We start from the raw sequence: 19,859 nt of genomic DNA on the forward strand, positions 1-19,859 counted from the left end.
GCTCACAGCCCACCTGGTGTTAAGTGGTTACTGGAGCCCATAGACATCTACGACGTAAATGCACCACCCACCTTGATATATAAGTTCTAAGGTCTCAGTATAGTTACAACGGCTGTCCCACCCTTCAAACCGAAACGCATTACTGCTTCACGGCAGAAATAGGCAGGGTGGTGGTCCCTACCCGTGCGGACTCACAAGAGGTCCTACCACCAGTAAAAGTGGGGGGGGGTCCTGCTAGAACACGACGTCCCTTTTTGCAATAGATGGGTGAATCAGTTGATGTGATCCACTTGGGGTTAAGTGGTTATCGAAGACATGACGTTGAATTTTCAATTTTGTTGCATAACGGATGTTTTATCCTTCGCCTTTGAACGGATGACTATTTCGTGACAGAAATATACGAGATTATGGTATCTGCCCGTGCAGGTTCACATACGTCCAACAACCGGTAAAAAATATTTAGCAGATAAACAACATGTAGTAAAACAACAAATCCGTTTTGGTTAAATAAACAACTTTCACTTAAAATCGATTAAAATTTTGTAATTAATTTCATGTTATTCTAACATTTGAAAGAACTAACTATTTTGTTCTTTAAATCAAACTTTTACCATTTATAAAATGAGAAAAACCAAGTCTTTCGATTTTAACTTGTGTTTTGATACATCTGGATCAATGTTTTGATACCTTTTTCACAAAAATATGGCTCAGTCACTCACTCGCACTTGGTAGCTAGCTAACTGACCCCACCTAAAATAATGCCCGCATGGATACATCGGACTAATTGAAAAGCTTACATAGAGATGTGAGCCTAAACTTAGTTTGTTTATTGAAATGTTGTACAATAGTTTAAAAAAAAAACCGGCAGTATATTTTATGAATTTTTACGACGACCTCACTTCGCGTATCGCCATATAAATTGTTTTGATTTTATCATTATTTTCGTTTTTAAATATCGGTTAAGTAAACGTGTCTCTTGTAAACTGCAATTTGGTTCTAAGTTATCTTCTAAAATATGCGACACGGTTCTAAGTTCCCTTTTAATTTTTGTAGATATTTTTTTTGCTTTGGATTAGGATTTCTTTTGCACTTTGCACTGATTTGATAGCCTTTTTTATCATGAACACTACGTGGAAGGCCATATATTTTCAACCACAAATACAGAACGTTTCATTATACCTATCGATAGCCCAGTACACAAACATTCGACTAATAACCGAGTAATAATTCGTGTTATAAAAATAACATTTGACTCCATACCTTCTTTGTGTAATTTTATCACCGGAATTACGTTATTTTTATCGCTACCCTCAATTTTAACATTACAATGATATTGAACAAAGATTAGCGCGAAAAAGAGAAAACACAATAAGTACTCACGAGAATGACAGATTCCAAATTTAAATGTAATGTTTTATACTTACTTATGGTCGGACTGTATATGAAAAATGAATTAAATAGTATACTCATGATTATAAAACATTATATAGCTTAATATGTTGCCTATATCGTGAGATGCATTCTTGGACTTCTTTATTAAACACTACTGTCTTGTACGTAAGAGAATAATATTATTGCCTATCAATGTTTACTATGTGCAAGTAGGATAACTACTTTTTAAATAAAACTCGACAAACTAGATTTAACAGTCAAATTATTTACATCTAACAGCGCATGCACAGATGCACAGTTGATGTCACCAAAGCCCCGGAGCGTTCTAAGCGATCACACATTAAAAACTGTATTAGATTTATATTCGATATGGTCATATTTTAATTTGACGAAGAATTTTAGTACCGTGTATACTACTAATCCGTTCCAGACGCCGATTGACAAAGCTAAAGTATATTATGTCAAGTGCCAATAAAAGTCCGAACGGCCGAATGCCACAAACGAGTCAGAGCGGAGTATCTCGTGTCATATATTTTAATATTAGCCTATGTTCCCGGAACATGAGCGCTGCAGTTAGAAGCCCCGTGTATGAATAATGTGGAACTTATTTTTAAAATATATCGCCTCCTTGGAATGCTTACTGATTTGACCACGATATAACTATAGATTAAAACAAATACTTATTATTATTATTATTGTCCCTGGTATTTATTATCAAAGTTAATGATTTTTGACATCTACTCGTACTTTAGATATCTTCAAAAGAACCTTACCTAATGTTTCGAGCCAATAATCTGTAAGTTTATTAATTTTAACCTTTATAGTTACTGGCGTTGTTGGACTCATGAAACAAAGAAATTATGCGAGTTTGTTTCTAGTTCATTATTTAAACTGATGTCTGTCTAAAGTACTACATCGATAAGTAGCGTGGTAATCTTATCTATGCACCCACATTTTTGTTACACCGATAAATGAAAAAAATCGGATTCGTGCCAATATTAATGTTATCCTAAACGCTGATATAGGTAGCTCCGTTTAGGAGCCTAAACATTCATTAAGTAACATACTGAGACTATAATACTGAGACCTTAGAACTCATATCTCGAGGTGGGTGGCGGTATTTATGTTGTAGATGTCTATGGTTTCCAGTAACCTCTTAACTCCAAGTGAGCTGTGAGCTCGTTCATACAACTAAGTAATAAAAAAAATTAAAATAAAACTTTCCAAGATGTCACGATAATAGATTAGTTTTTTTTCCTACCTAATCGCTGGTAGGCTGAGGGGCTATTCCAGCTACGCATAATTTGCTTAGTAGCTCGGGGCTCAAACAGAAAGACTGCTAAAATCTGCTGTAGCAAAAGCAGTGCTTCCCTAAATTTAAATATCACCGGATCGGAATCGTATATATTAGTATTAAGCGAAAGTGTAATATATTATCTCAGAAGCGTGGTATTTAAACGTTTTGTAAACGAATAGCAGCTAATACACTATAAGTGTAGTAAAATCGTTAACGTCACGCAATAACTATCACATTCGGCATTTTTTTTAAATATAGTTAAAATAAAAAATAAATTGCTTCCAAATGAATGAAATCCAAATTTGAGGATTTGAGTTACACTGAAATTATTTGTTTTGTTACGAAAACGCAAAACTATTGCGCTTTAACAGTTAAGTGGATTTGTTCTGTATTTGTTGAAATGCTATTAAGCTAAATGCGCCGCATAAAACATTAGTTTCGTAACATTATTAAGCTTTTGCGGCCAGCTTTGCGATCCATTTATATTCTCTGAAGGCTAAAGTGAAATTTGATTTGCTGGAAAATCATTATCGGCTTATTAAACCAACGTCATCCTTGCCGGCATTGAACGAAGCATTAAATTGCAAACTACATATATAGTTTGTATGGGTCCTTAGACACTGAAGTATTTTATAATGTTATAATAGATATTAAACTTTAACAGTAAATGCATTTCCAACCAATATTGTTTACTTAGGCTAAGTAAACTCGTATTAAAAATATAATGATACTGTGAAAATGGTTTCATATGTTTTGAATTCTTGAAGTAACACCTTTTATCGCGACAAAAATCTAGCCCACCAAAACCCGCAGCTGTATCACGTATTTCGCAAACAATTAGCAGAAGACAAATATTGTGCAAATATTGCTGTCAACTGTCCATTTCGTATTACGGACTTACAACAAAAAAGCAGATCGCGGACCATCACTAGTGCTGCCTCTGCAGAGCGATTTGTGAAACTTTAGTGCATTCTTTTCCATACAACTAACAACAACTGGCCTAAAGTCGGTATTACGGATGCTTTTGTGTGCCACACAACAGCAGATATTTAGCAATTTCGTTTGTCAAATTTGCGACACCTTTTGTATCTGGTGCTGAATTGTTGCTAACTATCTGCAAGTGTAAAATTTGTGAAATTAAATTATTTTAACGTGATTTAGGTAAGTGTAATTGGTTTAGATCTTTATTTGCTTTTGTGTTTTCCATAGTATTAACATTAAATACCACGCTGGGCAATTTAAGTACATTAATAATGTTGAGGTTATAAAGTTTATTTTTTACAAATTAATATTTCTTCTAGGTATGTACTATGGACAGAGCTCAAATAATAAATGGGGCTTTGGAGTCTAAGGAAATTAGGTCGGATACATACGAATTAGTGCGTATGCGTGTCTGTCTTCGTGATCAAGCCTGACCCCTTAATCTATCGGAAAGTTTGTTCAGAACACATTACAGAATTTCGAAACATCAATATTTACAATTGTGCTCTGAATTAAAGCCGTTAATAACCTAGATCATCAAGACGAACAAGAATAGAAAGTAAAATGCAAGGTACTTATATATATTCAATTTAACATTTTAATATGTGTAAATAATGAAGAAAATAAAAGATTCACAAAATCTTGTCTTCAAAAGTAGCATTGTTTTTTTGATTTCAGATTTATTCTTAACTAAATGTTTTAAATAACTTGTTTATACAGGTGTTAACAGCATTGCAAAATTTCATACCAGAAACCTGTGGGAATGAGCTTTTTGCATTTTGAGTTAAACTGTAGCAAATCCAATGCCATTAGGGAAGTGGCTATGGCATTAAACAATCTTCCAGTTTTATTGAAACATTTAAAGTTTCTGCAAACAGTACAATGGGTCACAAGTTATTATAAATGGGTAAGTTAAATAATTATCTTATAGTATAGAGCACAAGAGTTCCACTGATTTTACAATTTCCACGAGTCCAGTTCCAGTTATATTCTTGAAGCTTTATAACTATAGCTATATTTAGCTATATATAGCTATATTTTAAACAGAGTTCTGAGAAATGTCAAGTCCTGGTGAAACTGGAAAGGCCTTCAGGCCACCATGAATCTTTCCTACATAATTTTTTTTTAATTCAAAATTTGTCTTATTTTTATAGTACATAGATATTTGAACAATAATAATTTTGTGATTGAAATCATAATATAATAGTAAATAAATTTCTTTTCATTATAGGTTTTACAATAAATTTGGCTATCCTGGGGTTTTGGGGTGTATATATGGCACTCATTTGCACTTATCAGATCTTCTGTATATGAAGAAAGGTTTTAGAACGCAAGCATTATCATTTCAAGAATGTGCAAATACTAAGTATTTTGCTGAAGCCTATCATTCACAATAACAAACATTTGATAGTACTTATCTAAAGAATTAAATTTTTCAGATCTGTGATAGTGATCTTAACATTTTAAGTATTGATGCAACATTTCATGATACATTTGTCTGGCTTATCACAACTGAATATGCCTATGCAGGACCTGCACCATAATAGTGAAAAAGTTTTGTTTTTTAGGCAAGTAAAACATCATGAGCTCTGTCTCAGTAACCTGACTACAAAGTAATACTCAATCTAAAAGTATATTTAAAACTGGGAAGGCCGTTAATATATAGTACTATAGTAATGTTTATTGTCATACCAGGAACACTGTTGACCATTGTGAGTATTGAAGGCCAGTTGGAGATGCTTGTTGGTACATACAGTACTGCATTATGATCATCATATGATGGCCAAGACCATAATTGTTAGCTTGTATTGCATAACATGGCAAACACACATGGGTTTCCAGTGCCCCAACTCTCTGACGAAGATGCTGAAATTGATGTTTCTTATCAAATTCATAACATTGTATTTTTTGGGAGAGAAGAGTAAACACAGCACTTAGCACCATGTCAACATTCAAGGGTGGTTCAATTGGATTGTGGAGAACAGACATTAAATTTAGTCCAACCTCTGTATTCTAGTAATTTTATGTAGATATTTTTAAAACTGCTGTTCTTAATTATGTGAACTGAGAGGGCAAGAATAGCCTAATTATTTCTGCCTATAATTTTTTATTTGTGTTTAGTGGAAATATACATATTTCCTTAACATTTTTGTGTTTATAGTAAAGGATGGATTCATAACAATTTGAAAGCAAAATTGTGAGGTTGTTTTATTAAGACGATGTTTTAAATCTGTCATGCTCAATTTGTTCTGTATCATTTTATCTTTATGTTAACCCCGTTTGTATGTTGTGTTGTTATATATATTATTGTATATACTGCTGTTTTAAATAATAGAATAGAATGAATAACAAATCGACTAGTAATTCATAATTCTTCTAGATTTTGTTGGATACTTACATGAATATTACTTACAAAATGAAAAACATAATTCATAATTTAGACAAAATGTGGATCAACCACCACTCATTTTTGTTCATTGTGATAATAATAATAATAATAATATAAATATAAATATTTAACTGGTCCCGTGATAAGTTCGTAAAGAACTTGTGTTACAGGTACAAGATAACGGAAATAAATGTAGGATTTTTATTATACACATACATATATTTAATATACATCCATAACCCTGGAAAAGACATTTATATTTATCATACAAATATCTTCCCTTGGCGGGATTCGAACCCGCGACCCCCTTGTGTAGCGACCATGTCACTTACCACTACACCAGACGGCCGTTAGATAAGTTTGATAATTATTATTTTTGTGTAATTTTGTTTTATTTGAATAATAATTCTTAAATTAGGAAATCGTAGTTTGTTTGTAATACATGTCCAACTTCTTGCCGCATGAAATTGAAGCCACAATTGAAATATAATATCGACTGCCGATAACTTCAAAGAAACATAACTGAACTTGAGGCCGAGGTAAGTAGGATGATAGCAAGGTGATAGCTCTATAACCCTAGACTAGAAGCAGAACATGCCAAATACTGTGAGTACAAAATATACAATGAAGCTAAATACTGGTATTCTACTGGTGGTAGGACCACTTGTGAGTCCGCACGAGTAGGTACAACCACTCCGCCTATTTCTACCGTGAAGCTGTAATGCGTTTCGTTTTGAAGGGTAGAGCAGCCGTTGTAACTATACTGAGACCTTAGAACTTATATCTCAAGGTGGGTGGCGCATTTACGTTGTAGATGGCTATGGGCTCCAGTAACCACTTAACACCAGGTGGGCTGTAAGCTCGTCCACCCATCTTAGCAATAAAAAAATAAATGTCATTTTGAAATGCTAAGTTGAGAGTAGTTTTATTAGCGTAAAATATACTCATTAGTGTCATAAAATTTACTGTAGTACCAGCCTAAAGTAAAACGTATATATTTGGATTTGCTTGACTATTGTAACAAGCGCTATTCCGTTTTTATGGTAATATGAACTATTACGGGCTCAGCTAAAATTAAAACAAAATTGAACTTATTATTTTAAACATGGTTTTTGCCGATATTGGTCAATTCCTTGAATTTTTCTATATATCTCAGCTGGAAGATGCGCGGCCTCTGCCTGCGTACGAGCAGCCTCTGCTAAAATGAAAGCTGCTTGAGCCAGTGGTTCGCCTTAGTTTCCATTTTCTCCTCTTTCTACAACTACAGCTCACGATGTGTCTACTCTTGTTTGTTGTCCGCTATAGTCTAGATAATATAATGATTGATTAACATTCTTACTGCAGTGAGTGAGTGCAAAGAGTACCTGGTTATTGAATACAAATAACTTACTAAATATCGGCCTGATATTTGCAATGAAGCTTCTCTTAAGATGGCTTCGTCGACGAAAAACTGGGCTAATTATAAAAATAAATATTTATTTATTGTCTTAAAATATTAGATTCATTTGTTTAAAAATAATATAGAACATTAAGTTAATGTCTGACATGCAGTTTCCTATTCACGTCATATTGCCCATGACCTTGGGTGAACATTATTTTGAATAGTCTGCATAGCTTTTATTTCCCTTCAAGCTGTGAAAGACTGCACTATATTTCTGGTATTCAAATCAAAGCCTACTCTTGCCAAGTCAAACAAATCCACTATCTATTACTTGATAAAAAATAGCAGCATCTCGCCTAGAATATCATCGACTGGTTGTTCTAGCGTTGTCGGCCTCATGTCGGCGTAAGATGGATCTGTTGTACACGTTATTATTGATAAAACCATACAACTAACTCATTTATTCTAGAATTTACTATTTAATTTGAAATCGTCGTGGCCTAAGCGGTGTATTAGAGACTGCCGACTTTCTAATAAAGATGCGACTGAACCAGTGTTAGAATCCCGCAGGCAGATATCAATAAATCCAATGAAACACGTATTTGACATATATACATGGAAGACTTCCATGATTAAGGATTCATTCATCTTTTATTTAAAATCAAATTAGCAAATATTCTTTAAGAAATCGTTGGTGGTAGGGCGTTTGATTAACCCGCAAGACCACCATTCCGCACGAGTAGGTACAACCACTCCGCCTATTTCTACCGTGAAGCTGTAATGCGTTTCGTTTTGAAGGGTAGAGCAGCCGTTGTAACTATACTGAGACCTTAGAACTTATATCTCAAGGTGGGTGGCGCATTTACGTTGTAGATGGCTATGGGCTCCAGTAACCACTTAACACCAGGTGGGCTGTAAGCTCGTCCACCCATCTTAGCAATAAAAAAATAAATGTCATTTTGAAATGCTAAGTTGAGAGTAGTTTTATTAGCGTAAAATATACTCATTAGTGTCATAAAATTTACTGTAGTACCAGCCTAAAGTAAAACGTATATATTTGGATTTGCTTGACTATTGTAACAAGCGCTATTCCGTTTTTATGGTAATATGAACTATTACGGGCTCAGCTAAAATTAAAACAAAATTGAACTTATTATTTTAAACATGGTTTTTGCCGATATTGGTCAATTCCTTGAATTTTTCTATATATCTCAGCTGGAAGATGCGCGGCCTCTGCCTGCGTACGAGCAGCCTCTGCTAAAATGAAAGCTGCTTGAGCCAGTGGTTCGCCTTAGTTTCCATTTTCTCCTCTTTCTACAACTACAGCTCACGATGTGTCTACTCTTGTTTGTTGTCCGCTATAGTCTAGATAATATAATGATTGATTAACATTCTTACTGCAGTGAGTGAGTGCAAAGAGTACCTGGTTATTGAATACAAATAACTTACTAAATATCGGCCTGATATTTGCAATGAAGCTTCTCTTAAGATGGCTTCGTCGACGAAAAACTGGGCTAATTATAAAAATAAATATTTATTTATTGTCTTAAAATATTAGATTCATTTGTTTAAAAATAATATAGAACATTAAGTTAATGTCTGACATGCAGTTTCCTATTCACGTCATATTGCCCATGACCTTGGGTGAACATTATTTTGAATAGTCTGCATAGCTTTTATTTCCCTTCAAGCTGTGAAAGACTGCACTATATTTCTGGTATTCAAATCAAAGCCTACTCTTGCCAAGTCAAACAAATCCACTATCTATTACTTGATAAAAAATAGCAGCATCTCGCCTAGAATATCATCGACTGGTTGTTCTAGCGTTGTCGGCCTCATGTCGGCGTAAGATGGATCTGTTGTACACGTTATTATTGATAAAACCATACAACTAACTCATTTATTCTAGAATTTACTATTTAATTTGAAATCGTCGTGGCCTAAGCGGTGTATTAGAGACTGCCGACTTTCTAATAAAGATGCGACTGAACCAGTGTTAGAATCCCGCAGGCAGATATCAATAAATCCAATGAAACACGTATTTGACATATATACATGGAAGACTTCCATGATTAAGGATTCATTCATCTTTTATTTAAAATCAAATTAGCAAATATTCTTTAAGAAATCGTTGGTGGTAGGGCGTTTGATTAACCCGCAAGACCACCATTCCGCCCATTTCTACCGCGAAGCAGTAATGCGTTGCAATTTGAAGAATGGGGCAGCCGTTTTGGTATACAGTTGAAATTCAGACCTCGTTTCTAAAGGTGGGGGCGGCATTCACGTTGTGAGTCTATACCACTTAACACTAGTTGGGTTGTGAGCTTAGTTACTTACTTAATTGATAATGAAATTAATAAATTACGCTATAATTTTGATCCATTCTTTTTTTAAATAGGTTCGTAACGTAAACAACTATCTGATTACAAATTATCAAACGATTACAAAAAAAAATGTTATCAGTGTTTGATATGACACAATTACGTTTTTATAGCTATTATTCAAAATAAAGCAAAAATTATTATTAGATCACTTATTTTTAGTAACGCTTCATCGAAAAGAACAGAATTAGCAGCTCTCACATGGCGTTTCAAACGTGAATTCCACTTAAACGTTTTGAAATGTTTATATGTAACGCGCTTTTATAAATTCATTTGCCGGTTTCTTCAGCAAAAAAAAAAAAGTAATGTGGCTTTTTAGTGCCAATTATTGCTACCCGATTGCGACTGGCGCTAGTTGTATGACAGAAAACTGCAGTAAGCGGTAAGCGAACAATCGCGGTACGTGATACGAAATAATTTGACGTTTTGCGATCGGTCGCGACGCGTCTGCACAGCATCTGCAAAATTGTGGCTGTCGCAAATTTTTACGTGATCAGGGGGCCGGTGCTTGCTCCAATTTATTACGCATACTATGCACTTCTTCAAACGATGTTAACAGGACGAACGACAAAAGTGACCTGACTATGTCCATTTTATGGCGAAGCGTGATCTATGCGTGATATAGTAAAAGTCTTTGATGTTGATTATATTTTCAAGGTCCCAAGAGGGACGTTCATCTTTCCTAAACTTTCGTTACTGGTGGTAGGACCTCTTGTGAGTCCGCACGGGTAGGTACCACCACCATGCCGTGAAGCAGTAATGCGTTTCGGTTTGAAGGGTGGGGCAGCCGTTGTAACTATACTGAGACCTTAGAACTTATATCTTAAGGTGCGTGGCGCATTTTCGTTGTAGATGTCTATGGGCTCCAGTAACCATTTAACACCAGGTGGGCTGTGAGCTCGTCCACTCATCTAAGCAATAAAAAATAAAAAATTGACCCCTAAGCTCACCTGCATTTCTAACGTAATCATTCGTTAAATCAATTATGTAGATTATTTCTGATACAATAATCAAATTCTAATTCTTCGATGGCGGTCACGTTTCGGAACATCAGAGTACAGGCCTTGGTCGAGACAGGAAGCGATCTCTCATTACGTTTTTTTTTCCTATTTCGTACGTTGCTCTCGTTCTCTCCTGCACTAAATAGAGCATATTCAGTAGAACAGTCGTAGTGACGTTATCTATATAATAATATACGTGAAGCAAAAACTTTGTATCCCTTTGTACGAAAATTGCGCGGACGGAGGAGTATGAAATTTTCCACACTTATAGAGAGTATAGAGAAGAAGTACACAATGCTAATATTTTTTTTAAATAATCCACAAAAGATACGTTAAATCAATAAAGAAAACATTACATACACTACCATGTATTTGACACAACACATATATGTATATAAATATACTCTTTAACTTTTGTTAGTGTTTAAGGTCTGTCTGTGGTCAAATTGAGAATAAATGAATATTGTCTTTATTATTAGTTATGTATAGTGTAGTTTTGGCGAAATCTGTGATTATATTATATAAGTACAATACTATTTGACAATAGAACCATAATAATGCTTAAACATGAAATTTCAATTGATTAAAGTCGAATTTCGACTTCTGCGGGACCACTAGTTATAATTAATCACCAATTATCTGTAGTTATAAAATTGAAAAGAACATACGCCAAGTTGATTGTTACGAAATTAAACTATAGAATTTTGTGCTAACAATGGCTGAGTTATTTTCAACAATTTACATTTGAAACTTTGGTCAAAACAGTATTAAAAAATATAAGCCTTTTTTAATGACGACAGTACTATCAGTATTTATGTAATTGTTATACCGTCTGCTATGTATGTTGTGTTCATGCGTCTCTGCATGTACCTACTCTCCTCGCGTTCATCAACAGATTATATGATTATCATGGAGTTAATAAGTACCTACAACTGGAGTGCTGTCTAATGCCGAGAAATCGGTCTCGAAAGAGAATACTTTTTGGTCGCGGTGTCCTTGTCTAATGTGGTGACCATATAAAATTTATTTATAGGACAAAATTATACACATGCATCAGTTTTGAATTTACCTTATATTAAGTTATATATTATATTATATTATATTATATTATATTATATTACGTTTATATTAAGTCTACTAGTTACATTTTAATAAATAAAACACAATGGGTAATAAAATGAAATGAACTGAAATTCATTTATTTGTTATATGTAGACAATTAAATAACTCTTAAATGACAAGTCAATACACATAACACAATACACATAGTACTTGATCTCTATTTACAAAATATTGGTTATATTATTATTATTAAGTTCAGTTAATTTTCTGTAGTCTTATTAGCCAGATATTGTTTCTTTTTATTTGTGTTTTTTATGTATCTTTAGCTTGTGATGTGTATTGTGAGCCTAATAAAATAAATAAATAATATAACATTTCCCCTATTTTATGTAAATTCTTTTTTTTTCAACGAAATAAATAATTTATTTTAGTCAATATCTAAGTGGACCATGAGTATCATTAAAATTTCGCAATTTAAATTTCAATTCAATTAAAAATCGCCATTTTTCTTTAATAAATCTAAAATCGACTTTATATTTACAATCACTATTTCGCGACTTTTAAGTTTTTGTTTCAAAACCTTAACATCTTGTCGTAATTTTGCTTTTCTCGGGGCATTTTTTATTTCTTGCGTTTGAGTACTTGATTCCTCTTGTTTGACCTTTATATAGGACATTTTCCAGAAATTCCAACGTCATATTTACTAGAAGATCCTCCTCGTTCGCTTGACGTCAGGCAAATGATATACATGCTTGCGTGCGACGCTATTCAATACAATAAACAAAGTCAAAAAAATACCACGTGATTCCTCTTATAATATGAAAAATACATTGCAAAATTATAGTTTTTCACGATTGTTTTTTCAAATTTAATATATGACATAGATTAAGTACAATTTACAAGACAAATGGTATTAAATATTATTATGAGAAAAAATATCTAACATTTTAAAAATATATACTCACACTAGTAAAAATTTATCAATGAATCTGATATATGGAAGGATATTCCACAAACTGGAGAGGATTCTCGCTTAAAACCACTTACAATACAAGTGTTCGCCATGATTACACGGAAACTTTCACGATTTTCGGAAAAAAACAAGCCACAAGCTGTATCAGTGCCCTTTTAACTTCGAACTACAAACGTAAATAGACGCCATTTTTCTTTTAATCCATTCATAGCTCTTTTTCGGTGATGCCAACAATTAATCTGGCTTCCCATGAAAACCATCAGAAATCTACTTACCTACCATTAAATTTTCCATTAAACAGAGTTCTTATTAATATAGAACAATATTTTTTTTGTTAATGAGCTTTATTAATATATGATGTTCTAATAAAAATCAATATATATCATATAATCAATACTTCTTATATAATTTATTTTAATAAATTGTCATCATCAGCAACTAATTTCACCATGACTTTGTACGTTTCTTTTGAACCAATTTAATTTTTGACGTTGATGGAAATTCTAAATTCTCGCAGCATTTTCTAGTTAAGTTTAAGTCACATCGTTTAAATAATATGTATTTAGATATATTATTGTCATAAAATGTTTAAAATCCTGTAAAGTGGATTGATTTTAACCTTTTCGATAATTTTCAACAACGCCCTAAAGGATAAGACGTCCGGTGCATTCGTATGAAGCGATGCACCGGTGTTCGAATCCCGCAGGCGGGTACCAATTTTTCTAATGAAATACGCACTCAACAAATGTTAACGATTGACTTCCACGGTGAAGGAATAACATCGTGTAATAAAAATGAAACCCGCAAAATTATAATTTGCGTAATTACTGGTGGTAGGACCTCTTGGGAGTCCACACGGGTAGGTACCACCACCCCACCTATTTCCGCCGTGAAGCAGTAATGCGTTTCGGTTCGAAGGGTGGGGTAGCCGTTGTAGCTGTACTGAGACCTTAGAACTTGTATCTCGAGGTGGGTGGCGCATTTACGTTGTAGATGTCTATGGGTTCCGGTAGCCACTTGACATCAGGTGGGCTGTGAGCTCGTCCACCTATCTAAGCAATAAAAAAAAAGCCCAAGCTACTACTGATACTACTGATAACTAAGACAGGGGTCCAAATTACGAGATTTTGTGGAAAATCCTCTAAGCTAGCAACACTGCTTTTTGTTTGTAAAATGTGCGAGAGGGACACCACCACTTAATAGTCATTCTCTTTTCAGACCGTTTTTCCTTACATCTTTTGCTATTTAAAAATAAACTTTAAGCCATAGAGATAAAGTATATTTTTAGTTTTTATGTCAAACGAAGTAAGCACTCCAGTTAGAATAGTAACTCTATGATGATTATTATTCTTTGACCGAATCCGACCGTTCCTTTCTCGATACAATGGCAAATGTTTCAGAGATACAAAATAACACACGCTCAAGTTACTTTAACTGGATATTTTTAAAAAGTTTTGACTACAGTAAATTAATTTAAAATTAGTTGAGTTACGTGTTTTTTTTTTCGTTTCACGGCTTCAATTTTCAGTTTTGTGCAGTAATATGTAGTATTTTCACTTGCAGCTATGGCCGCTTTTAAAAAATATGTTTAAAAATCATGTTATATAATAAAAATGAGTTGCGGGGTATCAAACACGCACTGGCTGCGACAGAGTATAATTTCTCAAAGTTACATTGGAATCTCCCCCTTAGTGACGCATGAGCGTAACAGGTGCCCTTTTACTTTTTATGGCATCCCGAGTTGTTGAGTCCCTTTGTGAGATTCTCATAGATTTCCCTAACCGACGCACACAGGCAAACACAACGAAATATACACACAAAACAACACGTGTTTACTTGAATACCCGTCACCTTCACGCGTTATCGACGCGTTTCTCTTCTACCAGGTAACAATTATGTTTATATAATTAATCAATGTCAATTTTTTTAATAAAATCATCTTGTATTTGTAGCGTCTACATTTCACAAGAATTCGGACAACAGTATGTCAGCCATGTAAATCATGGCGGGCTTGAGTAGGTAACTGTATCGTCTAAACTCTAAACAATGGTTTCAATAAGGATTAATACAACGGTAATTAACTCCTAGCTTCCTGCATAATGTGTACAATAGAACCCATCTGTGCGCGCTTTGATGTGGGTATCAGCTCCTATGTAGTGACAGTGTAAATATTGTAAAGCTCTCGATTCCCGATACTAACCGAATAATTGAATGCCAAACTCCACCTGCATTATTAATTGATAATATAATAAGATTATTTTTCCAAGAATCCATACTATGTTCATGGCGCGCCCCCAGAATCATAGTTAGTGCCTGCATCAGTATAGTTTATCTTTCTTTTTTTGCCATTGATTACTATAGTCTTAATAGGAGAAATTGTGGATCATTATTTTATTCGAGCCTGTAGTAATATGTTGTGTGAAATTATTTCTTACCGTTCCAACTTATGAACAGAAAGCAGGGTCGAGGTTTCCTTATCACAAACCGTTATCATGCAAGTCAACTGATTCATAATATCATAGTCATTAATAGTTAGAAGAAATATAATTATTATGTGACCAGAGAACTTCTCGGACCTAGTTGTTGTTTTACAAATTCTTGAACTGTAAATAACAGTTAACGATTAAATGCAAAGCCTTGCTCGCTGATTCGATTAACGACGTCAATCGTCAGGTCGTCCTGCTTTTTTTTTTATATTTGCAGCATTTTCTTATATATAGGTAAAGCCGCTATTGTTTTCATTTACTCTAGGCGTAAGATATACAAAAAGTAAAACCTTTTTTTCTTTAATAATTTAGTAGACACATTCATACGTATCATCGTACTCTGATTATACAATGAAACCAACTGTACTACCATTATTACATTTGAGCTAGCGGAATAGAATAGGACATTGACATATTGAACTTTTGTTTCGTTTGTCACTTTAAATAAAAATATTTTTTGTCATTCGAATTCTTTCATCTATATATTAATACGTGAAGCAAAAACTTTGTGTCCCTTTTTACGAAAATTGCCCGGACGGAGGAGTATGAAATTTCCCACACTTATAGAGAATATAGAGAAGAAGTGCAGAACGCTAATATTTTTTTTAAATTATGCATTTAAAATACTTTAAATCAATAAAGAAAACATTACACACACTACCATGTATTTGACACAACACATACGTATAACTCTTTGTAAATTGTCAATTGTGAAACTTTTGTTATTCTTTAAAGTCTGTGGTCAAATTGAGAATAGATTGGTATTGTTTGTCTTTGACATTATTTGTCTATAGTGCAGTCTCTCAAATATTAAGTGTATAATCTATGATGCTGTCTTGGCGAAATCTGTGATTAGAGAAGTATAATAAATAGTGTTTGACAATAGAACCAATAAGAATGTGCAAACTTATAAATTCAATTAATTATATGTAGTCGAATTTCGACTACTGCGGGGACCACTAGTAAACTAAAAATGCATAATTTTCAAACGCAAACAAACTGTATTCATTCAGACATCTGAAATACCGGCGTCGGTATTTACGTTTGGATGTGTGTGGTGTACGTCATTTTTGCGTATGTTGTCGCGCTACCGCAAATAGATGGGCCCAGAGTAGAGCGTCGACGTCGCGACCGGCAAATCTCTGCGTCTGACCGTTGCCCCGGCTGCACTAGGTCATCCTTGGAGATTTTACGTAGCTTCTTGCTTATTGAAAGCCATTCAGACTGAAAATTCACTTAGCCCGCTGATAATTTTTCAATAAAAAACTCATAAACGATCTTTTCATTGTAGTTTTTGCGACTGATGTATAATGTCGATGATTTTAACGAAAAAGTAACAAAACTGTATTATTTAAATTTTGAAATATTTTTCAATCGTTGAAGATACCGAATTTCAATCAAAAATCATATCATTAACTTTTTTATAGTTAATTTAAAATCATTTGACGCTTCCACTAATTGAAACAACAAACCCTGACATATAGTTTAATATTAATTCAATAGTGTACTTGTTAATATTTGACGAGTTATGACTCAAAATTAGAGACCGTATGGCATCTTGAAATAAATGACGTTGAAGTTATTGACAAAGGCACGATTGTCCATCTAATTCACCAGCGGTTCGTATGAGTAATGATCTCATTAGGCAAACGTATAATAACCTACAACACTGGTTCGCTGCCGGGCCTTTAATTGAATATAATTTCGTGACACTGTTTGTTATGTCTGGTTACACTATAGTTTCTGTACGCGAATGCAACAAAACATTATCAGTGATTGTTACCCGTATACAAAGTTTCTGCAAAGAAAAGCCTCTCAGGTAGAAATTAATTTTTTTCTTTCATTTTTAACTGTTTCTGTAAGATGTTGGTTAATATGTTTTTAGCGAAAAACGTGCGTTCAGGAAATAATAAGAATCAATCATAACTTTGTTGATCGGACACATGGATATTTCTAAATCCCTAGAAAATTTCTTAGTCTTTAAATGATCTATATCCATGTTTAAGATTCAAATAACCATGAAAGTTAAACACATGCAAAGTTTTATGTCTTGTACAAAGGAACCAATGTGGCTTGACTTTCCGAAACCTGTTGATTAAAAGGAGTTGCCACTGGAACGGGGCTTGGAAGAAAAACAAAATAATTTATCTCTAAAGTAACAAACGTGTTCATCAAACTAAAACTACCTGATATCCTTTACACCTTTTCTAAAGAAATTCTAATAGTAAAAAAATAATAATTATAAGAAGTAGGTATTACTAATTTTGTTGTATTTAAGTTTTAATTTCTTTATTATTTATTCATAACATAATAAGGTAACGGGCGTCATAATCGTAATTCATTGGTATCGGCTACTTTATAACAAGTGTAATAAATAAGTTGTTGGTATCTGTTTTTTTGTAGATTCTTCAAATGGAACTATCATCGCTTAGTTTCGAACTGTGTTACCATTCGAGATGTGTTGGTATTCGGCTCCGAGCTATTTTCGATATGCTACTCTACATTAAATCTGTACTTTGCGTCTTTTTGTTTATTTTTTACATTTCACACAAGGGTTTTCTTTGTAAAATCAACTCTTGACTTGTTGGGACGTGCTCAGAATCAGAATAGACAGTCTCTTCCGTAGTTTATCGTTTCCTACTGTCAAGCTACTTATCGTTTTGTTTGATTTACATGACTTAATTTACTATTCACAAAACGTTTGTGTGGAGCAACTCAAGCGTCGATGTAATATTATTTAATAAACTTCACTGAAACTTTTATTTTATAAAGACTTGTCTTAGAAGTGCACATGAATGGAAAGGATACGTACCTGGGTTGTTGGAACTGTGCAATTAACAATAGTCCAGGAGGGGTGAGCATCTGGAACGCATTTGCAAAAGGATAGTTTGCAAACTCCGTTAGTGTGTTCTGAACGGCTGGGTGCTAGAAGCACAAAAAGCACAGTGCACACGAGAAATCGCGACATGATGGTGCTGGCACGCGCGATGGTCCGCACGCGCTCAGCGTCGACCACGGACTGGCAGCGCTCGAGATCGCGGCTTGTTGTCTCCCGGTCCATGCTAGTGCTGCCGCGTTCACATCCACCCACCAATTATAGATATCGATGATGCCTGTTCATTTATACATTTAACACTAGACATACCCTAATTTTTATCAGTTTTATCACATTCCATTGTTAAACGGTGTAAACGTGGTGATTTTGTAATGACATGATAATTGTGAAAATTGATGAAAATCAAAATTATGGGTTTTTTTTTGGAGTATTTCTCATTGGAATTTTATATACACCTTAATAAACTGAAAACGAGACAAGTTTAATTGAAAAATTGATAACACGATTCAATTCACAAATTTATTGTTTACCATCATTCATCGCGTTTCCGATCCTGTGGTAGATTCTGTGAAGCACTGCTATTTCTAGGGTCAGTGTTAGCATCACTCCAGTTTGAGCCCCGTGAGCTCACCTACTAGTTAAGGTTACGCTGAAATAGCTTTGAGAAGCTATCAGCTTAGGTAGGAAAAAAAACGCGCAGACTGATTATCATAAAGCGTGTTTCGGTTTCCAGGGTTGTACCTAGTTAAAATTTTTCTAAAATTAAATTTAACATTGACTTTCTAAGCCGTGTAAAAGGATCGGAGTTGTACTAGCTTTTAATCAAGGAACAAAAAAGTTAAATTTGAGGAATACAATTTTTAAAATAAGACCATACAATTTACGTTTCTTTACTGCAACTAGGACCAATTGCTGGCTGGAGCTGGGTTCCATGTCGTATGTTGTTCCCTGGCCTAGAAAGGCCAGAGAATCTTATATGATCAGGGTCTCCGGTTAGACCTTTAAGAAACCGGCGCCATCTGGGCGGGCTCTGGATAGCCTGCCGACCGAGAGGGCTGGTGGTGGTGGTGGTGGCGCCGACGACCGCCAGTCCGGCGTCCCGAGAGGGAGGGTGATGGGAGAGATGTGCTTCGCACTAAACGCTTCACTTTCCCCCCTTTACCTTTTCATGAGTTCTGTTTCATGCGAGGTTTGGACGTTGATGGTTGAGCGACAGGAGGCATCCCCAGTGTAGGGCGAAAGTCCGGCGATTTCCTCCTGACCAAACAAACTCATACCTTTAAGAAATAGAAATATGACTTCTACCAATTTGCCCTTTATGTATCTACAATAGTAATACCCATACCTTATTGTACCTACATTTAACCTTGCTAACTTCATCTTTCATAAATAAATACTGGTGCAGGGCGTGTTGTTGGTTACATGGATTGCTTCCAGTCGTTCTGTATACTGCTCGTTTATTATTTCTACGTTCCGATATGATAGGTGAAGTAACCGATAATTTATTATAAATAATCAGACTTTGGGTTATCTTTTGAGCTACCATCGTTTGAGTTATCAAGATTAATACGCAGTGAGGTCATTTGGCCGTCTTTACAAAAAAATAATGGCATAAATGGAGTTTTCTATATAAATATCTATCAATTGATTAATAAAACATTTGTTGAAGTAAATTATAAT

General features: G+C 34.4%; 2 protein-coding genes and 3 long non-coding RNA genes across 7 annotated transcripts in view; 2 read left to right on the plus strand and 3 right to left on the minus strand.

Annotated features, from left to right (window-relative positions):
- LOC101743708 (uncharacterized) overlaps positions 1–18,480 on the minus strand; it is a 35,155-nt gene extending 16,675 nt beyond the window's left edge. Inside the window, exon 1 of the mRNA XM_021352515.3 lies at positions 18,156–18,480. Coding sequence (XP_021208190.2) covers positions 18,156–18,404 — 249 coding nt within the window. The 5' untranslated portion in view covers positions 18,405–18,480. The remainder of the gene's footprint in view (positions 1–18,155) is intronic.
- Positions 1–19,859, plus strand: part of LOC101743860 (E3 ubiquitin-protein ligase MYCBP2) — a 153,689-nt gene that overhangs the window by 68,101 nt on the left and 65,729 nt on the right. The window lies entirely within an intron of this gene.
- On the plus strand, positions 3,415–6,481 carry LOC119628597 (uncharacterized). The gene is made up of 4 exons (XR_005244759.2): positions 3,415–3,850; positions 3,991–4,241; positions 4,391–4,577; positions 4,902–6,481. It is a non-coding gene; the product is annotated as an uncharacterized LOC119628597 (long non-coding RNA).
- Positions 6,958–8,170, minus strand: LOC134199493 (uncharacterized). Its single transcript, XR_009974005.1, has 2 exons — positions 7,450–8,170; positions 6,958–7,365 (listed from the first exon to the last, which is right to left on the minus strand). It is a non-coding gene; the product is annotated as an uncharacterized LOC134199493 (long non-coding RNA).
- LOC134199494 (uncharacterized) lies at positions 11,993–14,177 on the minus strand. Its single transcript, XR_009974006.1, has 2 exons — positions 12,850–14,177; positions 11,993–12,648 (listed from the first exon to the last, which is right to left on the minus strand). It is a non-coding gene; the product is annotated as an uncharacterized LOC134199494 (long non-coding RNA).

Source organism: Bombyx mori, chromosome 1 (assembly GCF_030269925.1).
Source record: "Bombyx mori chromosome 1, ASM3026992v2".
Lineage (NCBI taxonomy): Eukaryota > Metazoa > Arthropoda > Insecta > Lepidoptera > Bombycidae > Bombyx > Bombyx mori.